This window comes from Euprymna scolopes, chromosome 5 (genome assembly GCF_053919585.1).
Source record: "Euprymna scolopes isolate OS-2025 chromosome 5, ASM5391958v1, whole genome shotgun sequence".
Lineage (NCBI taxonomy): Eukaryota > Metazoa > Mollusca > Cephalopoda > Sepiida > Sepiolidae > Euprymna > Euprymna scolopes.
The window spans coordinates 40,435,467-40,454,535 of NC_136486.1; the positions used below are offsets into that span (position 1 = coordinate 40,435,467).

At 34.5% G+C, this 19,069-nt stretch overlaps 1 protein-coding gene across 4 annotated transcripts in view; it reads left to right on the forward strand.

Annotated features, from left to right (window-relative positions):
• Window positions 1-6,225, forward strand: part of LOC145276789 (plexin-D1-like) — a 425,273-nt gene extending 419,048 nt beyond the window's left edge. For all 4 annotated transcript variants that reach the window (XM_080128091.1, XM_080128089.1, XM_080128090.1 and 1 more), the window contains 3 exons: window positions 1,173-1,289; window positions 2,868-2,948; window positions 5,955-6,225. In XM_080128091.1, the coding sequence (XP_079984217.1) occupies window positions 1,173-1,289; window positions 2,868-2,948; window positions 5,955-6,074 (318 nt within the window). In that variant the 3' untranslated portion in view covers window positions 6,075-6,225. The remainder of the gene's footprint in view (window positions 1-1,172; window positions 1,290-2,867; window positions 2,949-5,954) is intronic.
• The last annotated feature ends 12,844 nt before the right edge of the window (window positions 6,226-19,069 follow it).

The following is a 19,069-nucleotide window of genomic DNA, read 5'->3' on the forward strand; positions in this document are numbered from 1 at the left end:
TTAATTTGATTTGAGCCCAAAATAATAAATGTTAAGAGGTCAAAATTGGGGTCAAAGTTAAAAAAACATTTGACCTCTTGGATATCTACCAAATTACTCAGCCAATTTTTGGTCTAAATATTTGAAATTTTACATAAAGTGTATTCAGACATAGGGCAAGCTTTTTGGTTGGTTTTTGGCCGAAATTTGTCTGTTAAGGGGTTAAAGTTCAAAAGATTTGACCTTTGTGGTCTCTAGCAAACTATTCAGCCACTTTTGGGTCTAAACATTTGAAATTTTACATAAAGGGTAATCAGACATACAGCAAGCTTTTTAATCAGCTTTTGGGCGAAAATTTGGCTGCCAAGAGGTAAAAGTTGAAAGAGTTGAACTTTGTAGACTCTACCAAACTCCTCTGCTAATTTTGGGTCTAAACACTTGAAATTTTAGATGTAGGTTACCTGGACATGAGTCAAACTTTTTAATATATATACATACATATGCACATAAAGTTATGAACAGTACATAGCAAAACTGGGTTGAACGGCTAGTAATGAATAATGTACAACAGACAATGGTGGATGCAAATCATGAATGTGTGTCTTTGTGTGAAATCTGATTGAAATGATTCAGATAACTGCATGTATGATTGCATCTGTCGATTCTGGCACTTTTCACAATGGAATGAATTTGAGACCAGTGGATTTGCCTCCTGAGGACTTCTGTTGCATGCAGTTAGGCCGATGTCAACCAAAGCAGAAAAACTGAAAAAAGAATTGGATCAGCACACATTTGAGTTTAAAATAGACCAGCTCATGTGACTTAAACAGGAGCGTGATTGGATTACCCGATAATCAATCTGTGAGACCCTTAAAGAAAAAAAGGATGACAACCCCTTATCAATCAATCCCTAGAAGAAACTATTTCACTGCTGATTTTAACTGAATTGAAAGAGAGCTGCTTTCTCAATCAGGATCCTTGAACCTAGGAATAGACGTCTAAGTAAGGTAACAAATGCACCAACAAGGCAACAATTTAAGGTGAACCTGGACAGATGCTGGGCCACAGTATCTATCTAAAGATTTTGTCTATCGTAAGAAAACGCTCAATTGAACTTTCTTTTCTGAACAGAAAACGGATTTGAAGAAAATAGATAGGTTTTAATACATTATTCTATCATTTTATTATTCCAGAAAAAACCGTTCAAAGACGTGGAAATGGGCCAAAATGTAACAAAGTTTTTGTCTGCATTCCCTCAGGAGGGTGCTGATATAAAAGAACAGATGTCCATTCTTCAAAATATATCAGACGTAAGTAAATATATATTTTTTTTCATGTAAGATGAATTCCAGCTCAAAATTAGTATTGTAAAACTTTGTACTTTGTAAAACCCTTAGATATTAAAGGCTGTCAAGTCCTTCACATCTGGGGAGATGAACTCAAGACCATCCTTTCCTGCCTTGACAAAGCGCAAAAACATCATCGAAATCTAGTGGAAATGTACTTTTCTCTTCCCTATTAGCCCCGTTTCTCACAGAAGAAACGTTGTTAGTCATTCTCTGTTCGATTGTTATTTTCATGATAGGTGCTCACCTGAGCCCCAATCTATGGTACCCTCCCCCTGTAAAACAAGGCAAAACTCTATAGCTATAATCATATGTTGAATATAATATCTATAAATATTTTGTAGTTTTGAAAGCGGACACAATTAACTCAAGAAAAATAAAAGAAACGATTGGAAAAAAATATTCAAGTAGAACAAGAACACTTCTAGAAACCAAGTTATATAGCAGAAACAATAAAAGAAATACGTGGATGACACAATGGAAACATTTTTTTTAATTCATAACTTTATTACTGTTTCAAAAAGCAAAACCGAATAATATGAAAACCAGTGAAACGGATAACAAAAAGGCTAGAAAAATAAAATAGGAATTGAATCAACTACACAGACGATTTCTATTATTTCATAATTGGCAATCTATCTTCTATACTCCTATAAATTCGTTTTTCTTTTGTGTGTATTGATATTCATATTAAAAACCCTCTTTTCTATTTATTTAAAAAGAAAATACAATTTTCTTATATATAGGTTGTGGAAATGCATTCACTAGCAAAAGATCTAGCTAATTTGCATATTCTTTTAAAATTTCATTTTAATTAATTCCCTATTAGTTTTTTCGGTTTTCTTATGGGATAATTATCTTTAGTTAACTATTACGTGTAATTATATTCATGCAGATATTCTACATGATGTATACTTGCATAATATTTGCGTAAAATCTTTACAGTAAACAAAAAATTGTTTCCATATATATTTATGTATACGTATATATTTTTGTTTACTCTATTAGTCTATCTATCTATCTACCTATAAAAGTGAACATGTCTGTGTGTCTGTCTGTGTACATTTCCCTACGCAATAACTCTGTCGATTTTAAGTTTACAGACTCGAAATTTGATATACAGGGTACTGAGATTTGGGAAAATCTTTGTGATCGGTTTTCGGACAGAAATATGGCTGTTAAGGGATCAAAGTTCAACGATTGGACCTTTGAGAACTCTACTAAACTCCTCCGACAATTTTGGGTCTAAACACTTGAAATTTTAGATATAGGTTTCTTGGACATGGATCTAACTTAATAACTTGATTTCAGCCCAAAACAATAAATGTTAAGGGGTCATAATAGGGGTCAAAGTTAAAAAAAATTGACCGCTTTTTTTTTTTTTTTTTTTTGCTCAACATACACCTCCAAACACCTGGGCAACACCGGGCTGAAATGCCAGTTAACTCAACAATTGACCCATCGCTTACTAAGTTTCTATCTATCACTCTCACCCTCTCTCATATTTTTCTAGCAACTTATACATGTCATTTTCTTTTTCAGGATATTAAGAGAGACGTCAGCTTCAGTAAAGAGAACTCATTATATTATTTATTAAAAATGATGAAAAATAATTACCCAATCGTGAGTATACCAACTTTCAAAGGTCTTAATATTATATTTATTAATTTATTTATTGTGGACTATTATCGTCATCTTTTTTAGTTGTTGTTTCACGACGTTTCGGCCAACAATTCTTCTGGCCTTCATCAGGTGGTAACCGCGACGGGATACAAACTCCGACTTCCAACTGCATCCTCAGCAATTACGGCCTTCCATAGTTATTGTCGTCTCGCCAAGTAAACCTCTGGCCGGCTTTGGGTAGGATTGAAACCGCTATCTTCAGACAATGCTCACCTGGAACCGTAGAGATTCAACATCTCTGTCCACTATGCCACAGGACCACTTGACGAGACGACAACAACTATGGAAGGCAGTAATTGCTGAGGATTAAGTTGGAAGATTTGGAGTTCCTATCCCGTCGTGGTTACCACCTGATGATGGCCAGAGGAATTGTTGGCCGAAACGTCGTGAAACAACTAAAAAAGATGAGGATGATAGTCCGCAATAAATAAATTAATAAATAATACTCAACTCAATAATGAATTCCAATTAACTAAATTATATTCATTGTCATCCGTTTAAATATCCTAAGCTAATTTTTGAAATACAAACTGTAATACCTGTTTCAAAACAAGCTTATACCAATAAAACACTCTAGGATTCTTTAATAAATGCAACTGATTACAATAGTGAAAAATGATTGTAAATAGAGCTGACAGGACTGAAGTTATGGTCCTGAAAAGTATTAATTTTTTTAAATTTAAAACTTTAAAAGAACTGTATCAAAGATCAAGGCTTTGTAAGATGGCTACAATACAGGCTTATTAGCGAGTCTCTATGATGAACAGAACCGAAGTTTTCGCCAGAAATGTGACTCATCTTCTCTGTAACTTTGACCATGGCCTTTAACCTTGATATTCCAAAATTAAATCAGTTCTAAGTTAGCCCATAGAGGATATTTTGTACCAAATTTGCTGACGATTGGTCAAGCGATGTGGATGCTGGGCTTTAAACAAACAAAAAATAAATAAATAAATAAAAATTAAAAAAAACAAAACAAACCTCGTTGATAGAGGTAATTAATTTGTGTATTCATTTTTCGGTGGACTGTTATCCTCATCTTTATATTTGTTGTTGTTTCACCACGTTTCGGCCAACTTATTCTCTGGCTTTCTTCAGGTGGTTAATTGCGACGGGGCCAGTTGCACAGTGGATAGAGGCATCGAGTCTCTACGGTTCCAGGTAAGCATTGTCTGAAGATAGCAGTTTCAATCATACCCAAACCAGGCCAGAGGATTAGTTGGCTAAAACGTGGTGAGACAATACCAACTATGGAAGGCAGTAATTGCTGAGGATACAGTTATAAGACTCAGCATTCCTATCCTGTCGCAGTTAATCACCTGAAGAAGGCCAGAGGATAAGTTGGCCAAAACGTGGAGAAACAACAACTATGAAGAAGAGGATAACAGTTTGAAAAAACAAAAACAAAAAATGAATGAATTCTCAAATTATGAAGCCTCATCTGAAAGGATTTAAGAAAAAAAAAAAAAAGAGGTAATTATGTTAACTATTATTATTAATTCTAAACAAGGTATATTGCCATTTAGATGTAAGGGGGTTACTATTTGTGACTATGTCTACATGAGCATTATGTAGGGAGTTGAACAGCAAGATGTTTTTTTGACATTGCATTGAAATTTCTGCATGCTATTGCAGTCAGGGAAGCAGGAAGATAGAATTCCAAAGTCTAGTAACTTGAGGAAAGAAACTGTTAGAGTAGTTGTCTTTCTAGCATTTAGAATAAAAGGTGGGATTTTGCTGCTTGTCGAATTAGTCAGGAGTATGCACTTCAAGGGGGCGTAAGTGCTACAAGTTTGTCAAAACACATTCTATTAAAGTATTTATAAAACAGGCACAAGGCTGAGTCTCTTTGGGTTTGTAGGCCAATGCCGAGTCTTGCTGCCACACCCACTGCACTAGGGGATCACCACATGCTTCAGCTTATCCAGCTTAGTCAATAGCGTGGGATCTATTAGATTAAAGACATTTTTGAGACCCTGTCTAAATGGGAGAGACTAGTGATAGACGCACCAGCCATGCATGGGCGGATGGTGGTTTTGTATTCTGGTTCTAAACCAAACAAAAAAGAGCATATGCCTTTTTTTGTAAAAGAAAAGCACGGGGATTTCAGCTTGTAATAAAAAAATAATAATAATAAAGAATAATAATAATAATAAAATAATAAAAAACAATAATAATAAAAAAATAATAATAAAAACCATAATAAAAAAAACCATAATAAAAAAAACAATAATAAAAAAAACAATAATAAAAAAAACAATAATAAAAAAAACAATAATAAAAAAAAAATAATAATAATAAAAAATAATAAAACCAATAATAAAAAAACGATAATAAAAAAACAACAATAATAAAAAAACAATAATAATAAAAAATAATAAAAAAAATAATAATAAAAAACAATAATAATAATAAAAAACAATAATAATAAAAAAATAATAATAAAAAACATTATTACTTTCTGAATTTTTGAGATGAAGATTTATTATTCATATTATTTGAATTCTTCTTCTTAACTTTGGTGTTAGTTTCACAATATTTCGGTCTCAAGAACCCGTGGCGTTAGTGGATAAAGTACTTGGTAAAATTCAGTTGTAAGTTACACTCTTCTGGAGGTTTAACATTTAATAAGCAACACTCAACATACAATTGATAATTACTTAGGACTTCTACCCAGTCATGTTACATCTGGAGATTGAATAAAGAACTCCGTTTGAAGTTTCCGAATTCAACAGAAAGATTTCTGAGTTTGACAAAATATACCTGAAGAAGGTAGGAGGTTACATCGACCAAAACGTGATGGAAATAACACTCAAGATGAGAACAGTAGTTCGAAGAATCCAAATAATGCCAAAACAAACAAAAACACACTTTACAAACGTACATGTAAAAAGCAAACGAATATTACCAAGAAGTTTTATCTATTACTGAACTTTCTATTTTCAGATCCATTCAGCCTTGATGAGAGAGGAGAAAGCCTGTTGTCTGAAGCTGGGCGAGAAATTCGTCAACATTATCGAACAGATTGAGATCGGACAGGCGCAACGTGATAACTTTTCGCATTGACATCGCGCAACATGGTAAAATTGCAGTGTATAGTTTACAGTCGAGAAATTGTAAACAAAAACACAACAACAAATAAGTTATACCAAATGCAGTAGAATTTAATTATTTACCATGCTCTGATGAGCTCATAGCAGTTGTGCCCCTCAACATACATATTTCCTACTAACCCGACAAACAAGCAAAATCCTACCTCTTCACTGCTGAGGTCTCTAGATACGGGAAAGTCTTCTACTCTAATAGTTTCTTTCCTCGGATTGCTAGACTTTGGAATTCCCTCCCTGTTTGTTGCTTCACTAATCTGTACTAATATGCAGACATTTTAATGTAATGTGAACAGACAACTCGCTGCTCTACAAAAACATGATCCCAAATAGTATTTCCTTACGTTCCAAGTGGCAATATGGGGGTGAAAAAGAGTTTAAAAAATACTGAAACTTTTTGTAATATTTTAAATTTCATAATTTCTTTTTTATTTTCGTGTGCCTTATTGTTATGTTTAAACGTTTTTCCATTTTTTTTTTCATTTTCTTTCTTTGAAGATTATGACGCTGGGTATGGGGCAGCCAAACCAGCTGCCAACTTTGCCCTGCTTTTTTATTGAAACCAATCGAGAGCTCTTTTTTAGTATCCTCACTGTTCCCTTAAGTGCAATTGTCTGAATCTCTTTTGTACTTAGTTCACCAGGAATATTAGTTAATAGGACTTCAGGTTCTTCATAAGCCCTGTGGCACCTATAATAACTGGTACGATTGATAACTCCCTAAGATTCCAGTTTCTTTTCATATCATACATGGGACCTTGATATTTGGTCTGTTTCTCTCTTTCAGCTCTATTCAGACCTCCATCATTAGGGACACTCACTTCAACCAAGGCTGCCACTCTATCTGACTTATTCCATGTAATTGTTAGGTTTGACAGCAGCATATTCAAGGTAGGTGGTTGTAGGGATTACATGGTAAACCAAAACAGCTATTCACGTGACGTCTTAGTTTAGTTAAATTCATGCTGAAAAGATAGTTTTAAAAATTACTTATCTTACCACTAATCCTAAGTCTGACTTGCTAAACCTCCTTCAAAGAAAACCTCCCATGTAAAACTCTACAATCGCCTAAGTTTAGCAAGGCAATGACAATACTTTGGTCACCATGTTGCTTTTTGCATTTCTAATAACACATATGATCATAGAAATAAAATTCTGAAATAATTTTTTTTTTTTTTTTTTTTTTTTAACTAAAAAGAGGTCACCACTTATCAATGAGAGATGCCTTTCAAGCATAGTGGTTAACTAAATGGAATGATTGTCAGAATCTAGTACGTACATTTGTGTGGACGGTTCTAGATAGAAATCTGTTGATATTGGCTTTAAATACAACCAAGTTGTAATCTGAAGGGAAGCAGTCCAGTGACAATGTGTTACACAAGCAGGAAGACCTTGTGAAAAAGCTCTGTTCATAGAAATTTTGCTTGATGCTAGGCACACTGAAGAAGAAAGGAAAGTTTTTATTTGTTATGCTAACAAGAATTCTTGCTGCGAATGCCTTGCAAGGAGGAACCAAAAATTGGAGCTCAGTCGAGCACTTTCCATAGAAATAACGATTACAGAAAGTTTCCACGCATTAAGCATATACAGGTCGATAGAGAATTAAATTCTTTGTTTGCTGTAAATTATTTGTGAGTATAATTTGGATTATTCGATCTTGTGTTCTCATCTTGAGTGTTATTTGCAAACATTTTGGTTGATGTAATCTTAGACCATTTTTAGGACTATCTTGTTGAACTCAGGAAATCTTTCTGTCGAACTTGGGAATCTACATGGAATTTCAAATAGAACCCTTTATGTAATCTATGTGGTTAACAGGCTCTTGTTCCGTCGGCCATGACTAGGTACAAGTCCTAGGTAATTTGCAGTTGTATTTTATTATAATGTTATATGAATAACCCTAAGAAGAAACAAATTATTTTATATATTATTTTTTTAAAATCCTATTTTGAGATGATGTTTCATCATTTGTGTATTCATTTTTTTGTGGACTGTTATCCTCATCTTCATTGTTGTTGTTTCACCACGGTTTTTGGCCAACTAATCCTCTGGCCTGCTTTGGGTAGGATTCAAACCGCTATCTTCAGACAATGCTCACTTAGAACTGTAGAGACTCAACACCTCTATCCACTGTGCTACAGGTCCCGAAGGGCAATCAAAGTTGGATTTTATGGTCCTATGAGTCCAATTTTGTGTTCTTATCTGGTTTTCCAGGTCCGTACTGAATGGTATTATATAAAAATGGTATTATATAAAAATGGTATTATATAAAAATCGTGGTGAGACAACAACTGTGGAAGGCGGTAATTACTGGGGATACAGTTAAAAGACTCACTGTTCCTATCCCATCGCGGTTAACCACCTGAAGAAGGCAAAAGGATTAGTTGGCCGAAACATAGTGAAGCAACAACAACAACTATGAAGATGAGGATAACAGTCCGCAAAAAAAAAAAAAAAAAAATTAATACACATAAATAATTTGTTTTATGTTTTCTTTACAATTTCTCAGCTGTTAACTATATTGTAATATTACTGTGTGACACATTGATCGCATTCACCAAACTATCCTAAATTGAGATAACATATTGCAGGAATAATAAATAGAGCAAAAAAAAAAAAAAAAAATAAATAAGGGCTTTTAACACTGGGATAAAGAGAACTCTTAATATTGTTTTCAAACAATTGGTGCTGCAATACTGATCACCGATTGGTTAAGTTTCAATCAAAAATATTGAAAAAATATTCTACAACATTTTACTGAATTATTATGGAGTGAACTGATATATCTGTTTCAGGAACAATGAACCTACCCAGAGACTATATATATAGTTACATTTAACATGTTATTTGGTAGTGATTCATGGCAGTTATGGCCCTCGAATCATGACGTGTACTTCTGTAACATACTTTTGATAATACACACTTTGTTAATTATACCATTGTGTTTGTTTTGATTATTACTAGTTTGCAAGGCTAAAGCATTGATGATGAGGGATTTAATACTCATGCCGCTACAATACTGGTGGCTAGGGATTCGAAACTTATGCTTCTACAACACTGACGACTAGGAATTTGAAACTGACACTGGAACACACTGTTGACGAGGGCTTCAAAACATACCATTACAACACAGAAAAAGAGGGATTCGAAATTTACTTTACCACAACACTGGCGACGAGGGCTTCAAAACTCATACTACTTGTCAGTTGTTAACAATACTGCAATAAGCATGCCTTTTCCACAAGCGCCGGCAGGAGCTTGGCGAATACTTGCCGGATGGCAGCGATCAGACTGGTTTTGGTGTTGTGGAAGATCATATTGATGATGTTCTTAACATATGATCAAACAAAGTAGTTCAGCTTATTCAGGTCAGAAGAGGAGTGGACCAGTAAGAGAAGGCTATAAGGTTGTAGCACTCCTTCTGAAGCCAAGCCTGAATCTCTTTGGACTTGTGGGCCGGTGCCGAGTCGTGCTGCCACACCTACGGTCTGCTAGCAGCCACCTTATTGCACCAGAAGGTCACCATACTCTTCAGCACATCCAGGTACACTTTGGTGTTGACTTATAAGCTCACTTCGAAGATGTGAGGTGGCATGATGTTGTCCTCACTTAAATCCACAACAAAAACCATAACTCTGTCCGGAAAATTTTTCTTCATCACCTTGGTCACCTCCCTGTTATCCATGGCAATCTAGCGATGTATTTTGAGGGCGCTGGCAATGGTCCTGTTGTCATAACTGATTGGTAGAGATGATGAGTTGTACAACAGCGCATCTCTGATCTCAGTCGTTCAACATTGTGTCACTTTCAGACATGATAGAAGGCTCCTATCGCTCTTGGGATATTTATACACCACTGCCCAATTAGTAGCTGGTCTGCAACAATAAAAGAAAACTGGGTTTCCTCAAACAGAAATGGAATCATGTCGTCTTTTCTATAATGACAATTTTATCGTTCTACCCTGTACTTGTCTCCCACCAAGATCAGTTTCTAATGTAGGGAAAAATCCAGCTCCCCAGAAGATGCATTCTAGATTGGGACAAAAAGGAAAAAAAAACATTGTCTCAATCTAGAAGGATTTCTCCTTCATTGACTGAGGACAACAAAAGGTTAAGTGTAGTATCAGAACAGATGCTACACTTTGTTTCAGGCCAAAAGGTCAAGAATCTTTATCTCCCTCCAAAAGCTGAAAGATGTGACACAAGGGCGAACTATGGAATTTGAAACCAGCGCCCTAAAGGAAGAACACTCAGGTTGAACAAAAAATTACACCCCATCAACATTCTCCGGTAGTAGCATCTCAGGCGATCAGCAATAAACTAATCACATCTTGAAGAGTGAGAAGGTTAAGCCTGGGAAGGGGGCCTCCTAGAACTGCACATAATCGTACCTCAGAAAGACTGAGAATAAGCCACTTTTAAAAAAAACATAGATTAGTCTTATTTACTTCTCTCAGGGGTGAGTTAAGAGATCGTTTTTTTAACGTAGAGAAAAAAATCCAGCCCTCCCCCCTCAAAAGGGGTCTTGGGATTTGGGTTGGGACAAAAATAAAAAATTGCTTCAGCCTTGATGGAATTTTTCTTCATTAACTGAGGATCAATAAGATGAAATCTAGTGTTAGAACAGATACTACACTTTGCAATATTTATTTGTACAAAATATAAAAATACATACTAAACAAATTCAGCAAAAGGCCATTCCAAAATGTGGAGGCAATGTGTGTCGTTGGTCATCCTTGGTCTCAAATACTTAATAAATACTTAAAATTATCTGTCCTGTATAGACCTTTGTTATGATAAGGTGCAACGAACTTTATATATTATAGTATACATTCGAACCTTATATATTATAGTATACATTCGAACCTTATATATTATAGTATACATTCGGACCTTATATATTATAGTATACATTCGAACCTTATATATTATAGTATACATTCGAACCTTATATATTATAGTATACATTCGAACCTTATATATTATAGTATACATTCGAACCTTATATATTATAGTATACATTCGAACCTTATATAGTATAGTATACATTCGAACCTCATATGTTATAGTATACATTCGAACCTCATATGTTATAGTATACATTCGAACCTCATATGTTATAGTATACATTCGAACCTCATATGTTATAGTATACATTCGAACCTCATATGTTATAGTATACATTCGAACCTCATATGTTATAGTATACATTCGAACCTCATATGTTATAGTATACATTCGAACCTCATATGTTATAGTATACATTCGAACCTCATATGTTATAGTATATATTCGAACCTCATATTTTATAGTATACATTCGAACCTCATGTTATAGTATACATTCGAGACACAGGTAAGGATTAATAGCGATTAGTTACTGCAATACCACATTTACTCTAGCAGTTTTCTCGGAAACTACTCAACCGATCTAGCTAAAAGTTTCTATGAACCCTTGTTATGTTAAATTACAACAAACTAAGTTTTATGATATCCGTTTGATGTACAGTTAGGGATTAATAGGGATTAATATTTAATGTATAAATGAATGTAATCATATTCAACCGTCAATTTGGCATAAAGCACTCTCCCTAAGTCAACTGGTTATAATTTTTCCTGTTTTTAACGGCTAAAAGGTCTAATATATATATATATATATATATATATATATATATATATATATATACATATATATATATATATATATATATATATATATTAAATACCTATAGACACTATTGTTTCATCCTTTTAGGAATCATCAGTGCAGGGTGTCACGATTAACACCAGTAGAGAGATTTGAACCTGGCAACATATATACTAGACCTTTTAGCTGTTAAGGAGGAGCATCGAAAACTCATGGGTTAAGGAAATAGATTTATCAAATTGCATTTTTTGTTTACAAACAATAAAAATTTCTATATTTGAAGATTAACTTTTTCAAATACTAAAATTTAAATACCTAAATTTTGATTAATTTGCTCTATCTTGTATATTGAGTAATTTTATTTAGCTGGGATTGTCTTATATAAAATATTACATCTAATGTTTTGCAAGACCGAAAATCGTTGGATTCGCATACCAGTAGATATATTTCATTTCATTATTCTGAAGTACACACACACACACACACACATACACACACATATATATATATATGTATATATATATATATATATATATATATATGCACACTCACAGACATGACAAAAAAATAGACACTATGATAAATATTTTTCCTAAGATTAATATATACTGGTTTATATTAACAGATAAGAATGACTTTTGCATTTTAAACTTGAATTCAAAACGTTATATATATTAAATAATTTTATAAAATCAATAGTAGGTTTTCTACAGTGCAACCTAGACTACAATGTATCATGGACTAAGTTACTGCGGAGAAGGATGTGAAGCTTCCTCCCAGTGCACTGTGATGGGTCCCCAACTAAAGCAGGGAAGCAATCGATCTGATTGAAAAAAAAAAAAAAAAAAATGGGCGATTTCTCCGATTTCGATGACAATAAAAATATGGGAGTGTGAAACATTCGTTGATTATCATTCAATTCCGGGCAACGTCGTGTCTCCGTGCTAGTATAGAAGAATAAGAAGAAACGTAAATCAACATTTAAGCCATTTGCATTATAATTGATTTCATCCCCGAAATAAATTATTATTCAAATGCTATCTAATCACTGGTCACTCGATAGCATCGGAAGAACCTCATTTCGAGGATTAAACACATAATAATACATGTTAAATGTTAGTTTGATTTTTTTCTTAGCTTTATTTTTGCTCTTTATTGCATTGAGCTCTTCTCTTTAACAGGCAAAATGTCTAGTATATAAATATTGCATGAACCCATCGAGCGACGAGTATCCCACCAGTACATAAGTAAAAATTAGCTGATTCGTAAACTCGGCCAAGGGTGCCTTTCTGACATAAATATCAAACTGAAGATATGCGACTTTTAAATTGGAATGCGTTTTTTTTTCTCTTAAGAAATGATGTTTATGATAGATGCGCCGAGAGTGGAGAAACAACCGCTTGACTTTTAATAATACCCTTCGGAATTCCATTCTTTATTGCAAGTTGGAATTTCTGAATATAAAACGAAAGTCGAGGGAGGGAGGAAGGAAGAGAGAGAGAGAATAACAGACTGTGTACTTTAAACAATATTTTATTAGGAGTTTGGTCACATCTTTGAAAACATCATTTCGTAAGGTTGTAACGTTACACACATGTTAATCTGTAGACACCGTCACAAGGAAGAGAAGACAAGGAAAAAATTCAGCTCACTCTTTTTTCAGTCGAAACAACAGCCGTTTATTTACAGGTACTTTCCAGAATAACGCCTTGTCTCTTGTTCAAAAGTCTTTGTGCGCCAATGTGCTTAACAAGTCTGCCGTGTCAGACACGTGGTACTCTGTCTCTGTCTCTGTTTGGTCATGTTTAGAACGCGTCTTTTCCTGTCGCTCTCCGGTCACCAGTGTGCAACACATCTATCTCTGTTCTTTTATTTCCGTCTTTCTCGCTGTGACGTCACCTCACACGGCTCGGTCATTTGCATACAGCTGCTGTTGCTGCTGCCATAACGCGCCCACGCTCTGTTACAAGGTTAATTTGAAAAATTTAGAAAACCAAATAATGTTATTAAACATTTTATCAAATGACTAGCAGGCTGTCCGGCATTGCCCAGTTGTAAAATACACTTAAATATGATATTTTGATTAATGCAGATTTCGTATTTATTATATTATATTAGACCTAATATATAGTAATTTAAAAAGTTAAAAAAAAAAAGAAAAATGACTCGTACGCCCCCACCGAGAATCGAAAATAAAACTTTTAGCTTATGATTTACTTTTTCCTTTGACGTTAATGTCTGAGCTATGAAGAAATGTTTGCTGCAAGGCTAAAAATTAAAACATGAACCAATAGCTATTACGTTACGCATGCATATTCGTAATACTGTCGTTCGACCTTCACCTGTCAAATTCCATTTTTTTTTTAATTTTCACACTTTTGCACCGATTTTCCCCGACTAAAACCCAAATATAAAGTTTCGCATGGATTCGAATATCCTATATATTAAGTTTCATGTTTGTAGACCAAAATCTGACCTAGGAGTTTGGTAGGCAAAATTTTTTAAACAAATATATGCACGCATACATAAATATATATAGAAAGAGGTTTGTGTTTACTATAACCTTTTTACGCAAATATTACGCAAGTATAAATCATGTAGGATATATGCATGAATATAATTACACGTAATAGTTAACTAAAGATGATCATTCCATAAGAAAACCGAAAAAAATCTATTAGGGAATTAATTAAAATGAAGTTTAAAAGAATATACAAATTAGCTAGATGAATGCAATTCCACGACCCATATGTAACAAAGTTGTATTTTCTTTTTAAATGAATAGAAAAAAAAGGGTTTTTAATTTGATATCAATAGACCCCCCCAAAAAAAACAACAAATTATAGCAGTATGGATTAAAATCATTTCTTTTCTGAAACTTTCAGTGTGAGACATCTTTTTCAAAGAAGACTGTTGAGTTTATATATCTTTCTTTCTATTTATTTTTCTAGTGGCATCAACCTTGAGGAGTGAGTCCCTTGTAGGTAGAGAAAAAGTTACGTTCGGTGTTATTGGCGGTTGTTGGCAGTCTGAAATCGATGTGCGTGGTTAATGCAAATTTTAAATAGGAGTTTGGTTACATATTTGAAAACATTACCAAAGTCATAAGCCACTCGAGGATAAGGGTTAATGAGATTTTCCGTTGGATAATGGAACAGTACCATCAAAGGATCATTTTTGAGAAAAAATGTCAACAAGTACCTGTCGATGCGTTCTTTTAAATAATCAAATTTTGCCTAAATACTCACATAATATTGTATAACCTAGATTTTTTGAAAACGGTCAAAATAAATAAAAATCATTTAACATCAACAACTAATTAAAAAAAGGTCAATGTATAAATTAAACCAACTTTACGAACCCAAGAACCTTCTGTACTACACGTCACCACGGGAATGTTTTCTTGCATACTACAACATTGGTTGTTCTCAAGTTCAATGTCAACAAATATCTGCCGAATCGTTATTACCAAGGCAAAAGGCAACTCGAGGATAAAGATTAATGAGATTGTCAGCTAGATGCCGAACAATATAAGAGGATTGGAAACGATTTGTTTTCATTAATTCATCATCTTTATCAAGGCCATAACTGCTCGAGGATAAACGTTAATGCGATGGATTGCCAATTGAAATATGAAGAACTTATGAGATGGTTTGTAAATCATTAATGGTATAAGCTAAGTTTGATTACTTACGGGGACGGTTTGAAAGGTATTTGTTGATATTAAACTTGAAGACAATCATCTTGTAGTTAACAGAAGCAGTACTGCCATGATGTGTAACATTGATAAGAAGTTCCCGGAAAGAATTTCTGTTCATTAGACGAACTATCACTATATATATAGCTCTTTCTATAAGAGATCAGTTTGTGCGTGAGAAGATTAATAAGTTTTGGTACTTATGCATAATAAAGACCGTGTTATCGTCGGAATTTTCCGGGCAGTTTACGTAAAACGTCGAAAAGTGCTGAAACCCGGAGCCAATAAAATCAAAAAAGCCAGTGTCATTCAATAAAGCACTTACTTGCTATCATTGGTTTATTATATATATATATATATATATATATATATATATATATATATATATATATATATATGCATGTATGTACAAATTTAATATTTATCTGGATTTCAACAGAAAAAAATTAAAAAAACTTTAAAAAAATAATATGGAAAATAATTTTTTTTTGCTGATCTCTTGTTTATTATTCAAAAAATAAAAATTGATTCATGAAATTTACCTTACAATGAGTTTTTTTTCGTTGATTTCAATTTTAATTTTATTAAAGTTTCGTAAAAATTGTTCAGTTTGTTGCATTTTCTTCGTAACAACCAAAAATATTGTTTTCATTTTTCAATTAATATTTTACTGAATTGTCTTTGTAATAACAGAAATAATATTTATTTTTTCATTGAAAAACTTAGCCAGTGTTTACGCGACCCCCCCCCCAAAAAACAAAACAAAAACAAAGCAAAAAAACAAAAACAGACAAACAAAAACCCACGAGACTTTTGTTCAGTGCCTTTCATATAAAATCCCCGAAAAATTCCAACGAGCACACAGTCTTTATTCTGAACAAGTACCTAAGTTATTAGCTACGTCTATGAATCTTTAACCGTTGTTTTGTCTGTCGACCTGCCACTTTCAAGTTTGCAACGGAAGTGTAAGAACCAAAGGTGCATACAAATCTTCAGTGTCCATAATAAGGTCACAAACTTTAGAAGGAACCTATGAGATTTCGATCACTAGTTTTAGAGAGGCGGTCATTAGTTTTTAAGGATACGTCCACGCCGGGTTTGGGGTTTTACTTTAGGGTGTTTTGTAATGGGAGACATATTTTTGGGAGGAGGTGGATTCATAGAAATATTTTCAATGAAAAAGATTTGCAGGTTTTATAATCAAATGTGAGAAAAATTAGAGATATGTTATAAAACAAAATAATGAGTTAAGATATGTTTAAAGCTATAGGAACACAGAATGTTCGTGAATATTTTTTGAGTTCTTGTAAAAACAAGGGGGTTTATTAGCGGAGGCACCAGAAGAAGTCTGGATCGATTAATTAAGAACCGCGAGTTCTAGGGGGTCAAGAAAATCGTATTCAAAACTTCTCTGCTCAAATAAACTAATTATAATCCATTATTTTTTTTTGTTTTTAGGTTAGTAAGCTAGTTCAGTGAGAAGATTTGAGAATATTTCAACGGACAAGGTTTAACAGATTAACAGACGATAATGTTGATGAGTTTTTATTTTTTTTACAAAGGAGTCACCACTTATGAAGGCCCAGAGGCCACTCGAGGATAAGGGTTAATAAGTGTACAGTTGCCAATGGGACAATGACGAAGTAATTGTTAGTAGTGGAAATTTGGTAAAGTGGATTACTTAAGGGGAACGGATCATCAAGAACTTGTTTATGTTGGACTTGAAGACGACCATATTAGCCGGAAAGCAGGCAAATAGAAGAGAGTTCCATAGGTGTGCAGTTCTAAAAAAAAAAAAAAGAAGCTTTGTTCATCGAATCTACGTTTAGGTTTAGTCACGGATAAAGAAATTATTGATAGTAGTTTCAGCTAGACGAGTATTTCTCGTGAAGGTTTGGCGAGGGGGGACCATAGATTGGAGCTCAGACGAGCACTTGCCATGAAAATAACGATAAAGAAGAGACAGGCTCACAACGTCGCTTCTGTGAGAAAGAAGTTGCAGGGAAAGGAAAGAGCATCCCCATTAGGCTACGAAATCTATTTTGAACTCTGTCAAGGCAAGATGAGGCCTTTCTCGTGTATGTGTTTGTGTGTTTTTTAATGTTTGTGTGTGTGTGTGTGTGTGTGTGTGTGTGTATAGAGAGAGATGTTGCAGAGACGGGCATCCACAGTGGCGCGCCCATCGACACGGATCCGCAAATCAGGGTCAACTGGGTTTCACTGGTTTATTGAAGGAAAGTAAAGTGTTTAAGTAGCTCACAGAAAGACAATTTCAAATAAATTCAGAAACTTTTCTGATTAATGTCAAAATATAATTATTTGTTTTTATTTAGGATAGTGTATGTGCAGACGACATGCGTACAAACGCGTTTATGCATTTTGATTTTGTACATCGATGTATAAACATCGACCGCTAAAAACTCTTGCTGATACAACACCGTAATAACGCTGACAAAATTGCCAAACACGACCGTTATTCTTAAATGTCAAAATACGAACTCGCCGTTTGCTGTTAATCCGTCTTTTAAAAAGTCAGTGGGTTTCTACACATGAAAATTAGTTGCTCGCGCATGTAAATTGTGTGTACAGTAATCAATGGGATAATATCGTAGCAATCGTTAGTATTTGAGATTTGATAAAGTGACTTACTTAAGGGGCGCTTTATCAGGAATTTGTTTATGTTGGACTTGAAGACATCCAAGTTGTAGTCGGATGGGAAACAGGCAAACGAAAGCGAGTTCCACAGGCGTGCACTTCTAAGAAAGAAGCTTTGTTCTATGGAATCTGCGTTTTGATTTAGGCACAGATAAAGAGTGGGGAAAATTATTGACAGTGGTTTCAGCTAGAAGGGTGTTTTTCGTGAAATATTGGCGAGGAAGACGAGAGATTGGAGCTCAGACGAGCACCTGCTATTGAAACAACGATAAAACAAAGACAGGCTCGCAACGTCTCTTCTGTGGGAGAGAGGTTGCAGGGAAGAGAAAAGGGCATTCCTCACTAAGCTACGAAGTCTATTTTGTACTCTCTCAAGTCAGGATAGGCAGCCCCAGCCCAGATATGGCAGCAGTACTCCATCCTTGGGCGTACTTGGCTTTTATACAGATAGAGAATTGCATCAGCAGAGAGATATCTTCTGGAGCGGTAGAAGGATCAGCGACCTGGGTAACAGACTTGATGTACATGTTCCATTTTAGATCAGGAGTAAAGGTCAAACCCAGAAGCTTGTCAAAACATGGAGCTTTCCCAAGACGAGAGCCATCCATTTCAATTTATACCAGATGGGGATCAGAGCGTTGATGATGTAAGGCTTGATTTTAGATGCATTAAAAGTAACCAGCCACCTATTCATCCACTGTACCACGCGCTCAATATCAGGGGAGAGAGAATCAGAGAGAACTTTGTCATTTACGGCATTTGATGTGTTGCCATAGATGGTAGTGTCATCAGCATAGATGTCAACGAATGATTTAAGTATGTCTTTTATGAGATCATTGATGTAGATCAGGAAGAGCGTTGGGCCCAGGATGGACACCTGAGGGACACCAGCATTAATACTGTGGGCCTCTGATTCCTGCCCATCAAGCACTACTCTTATGAGCCTATCAGAGAGAAA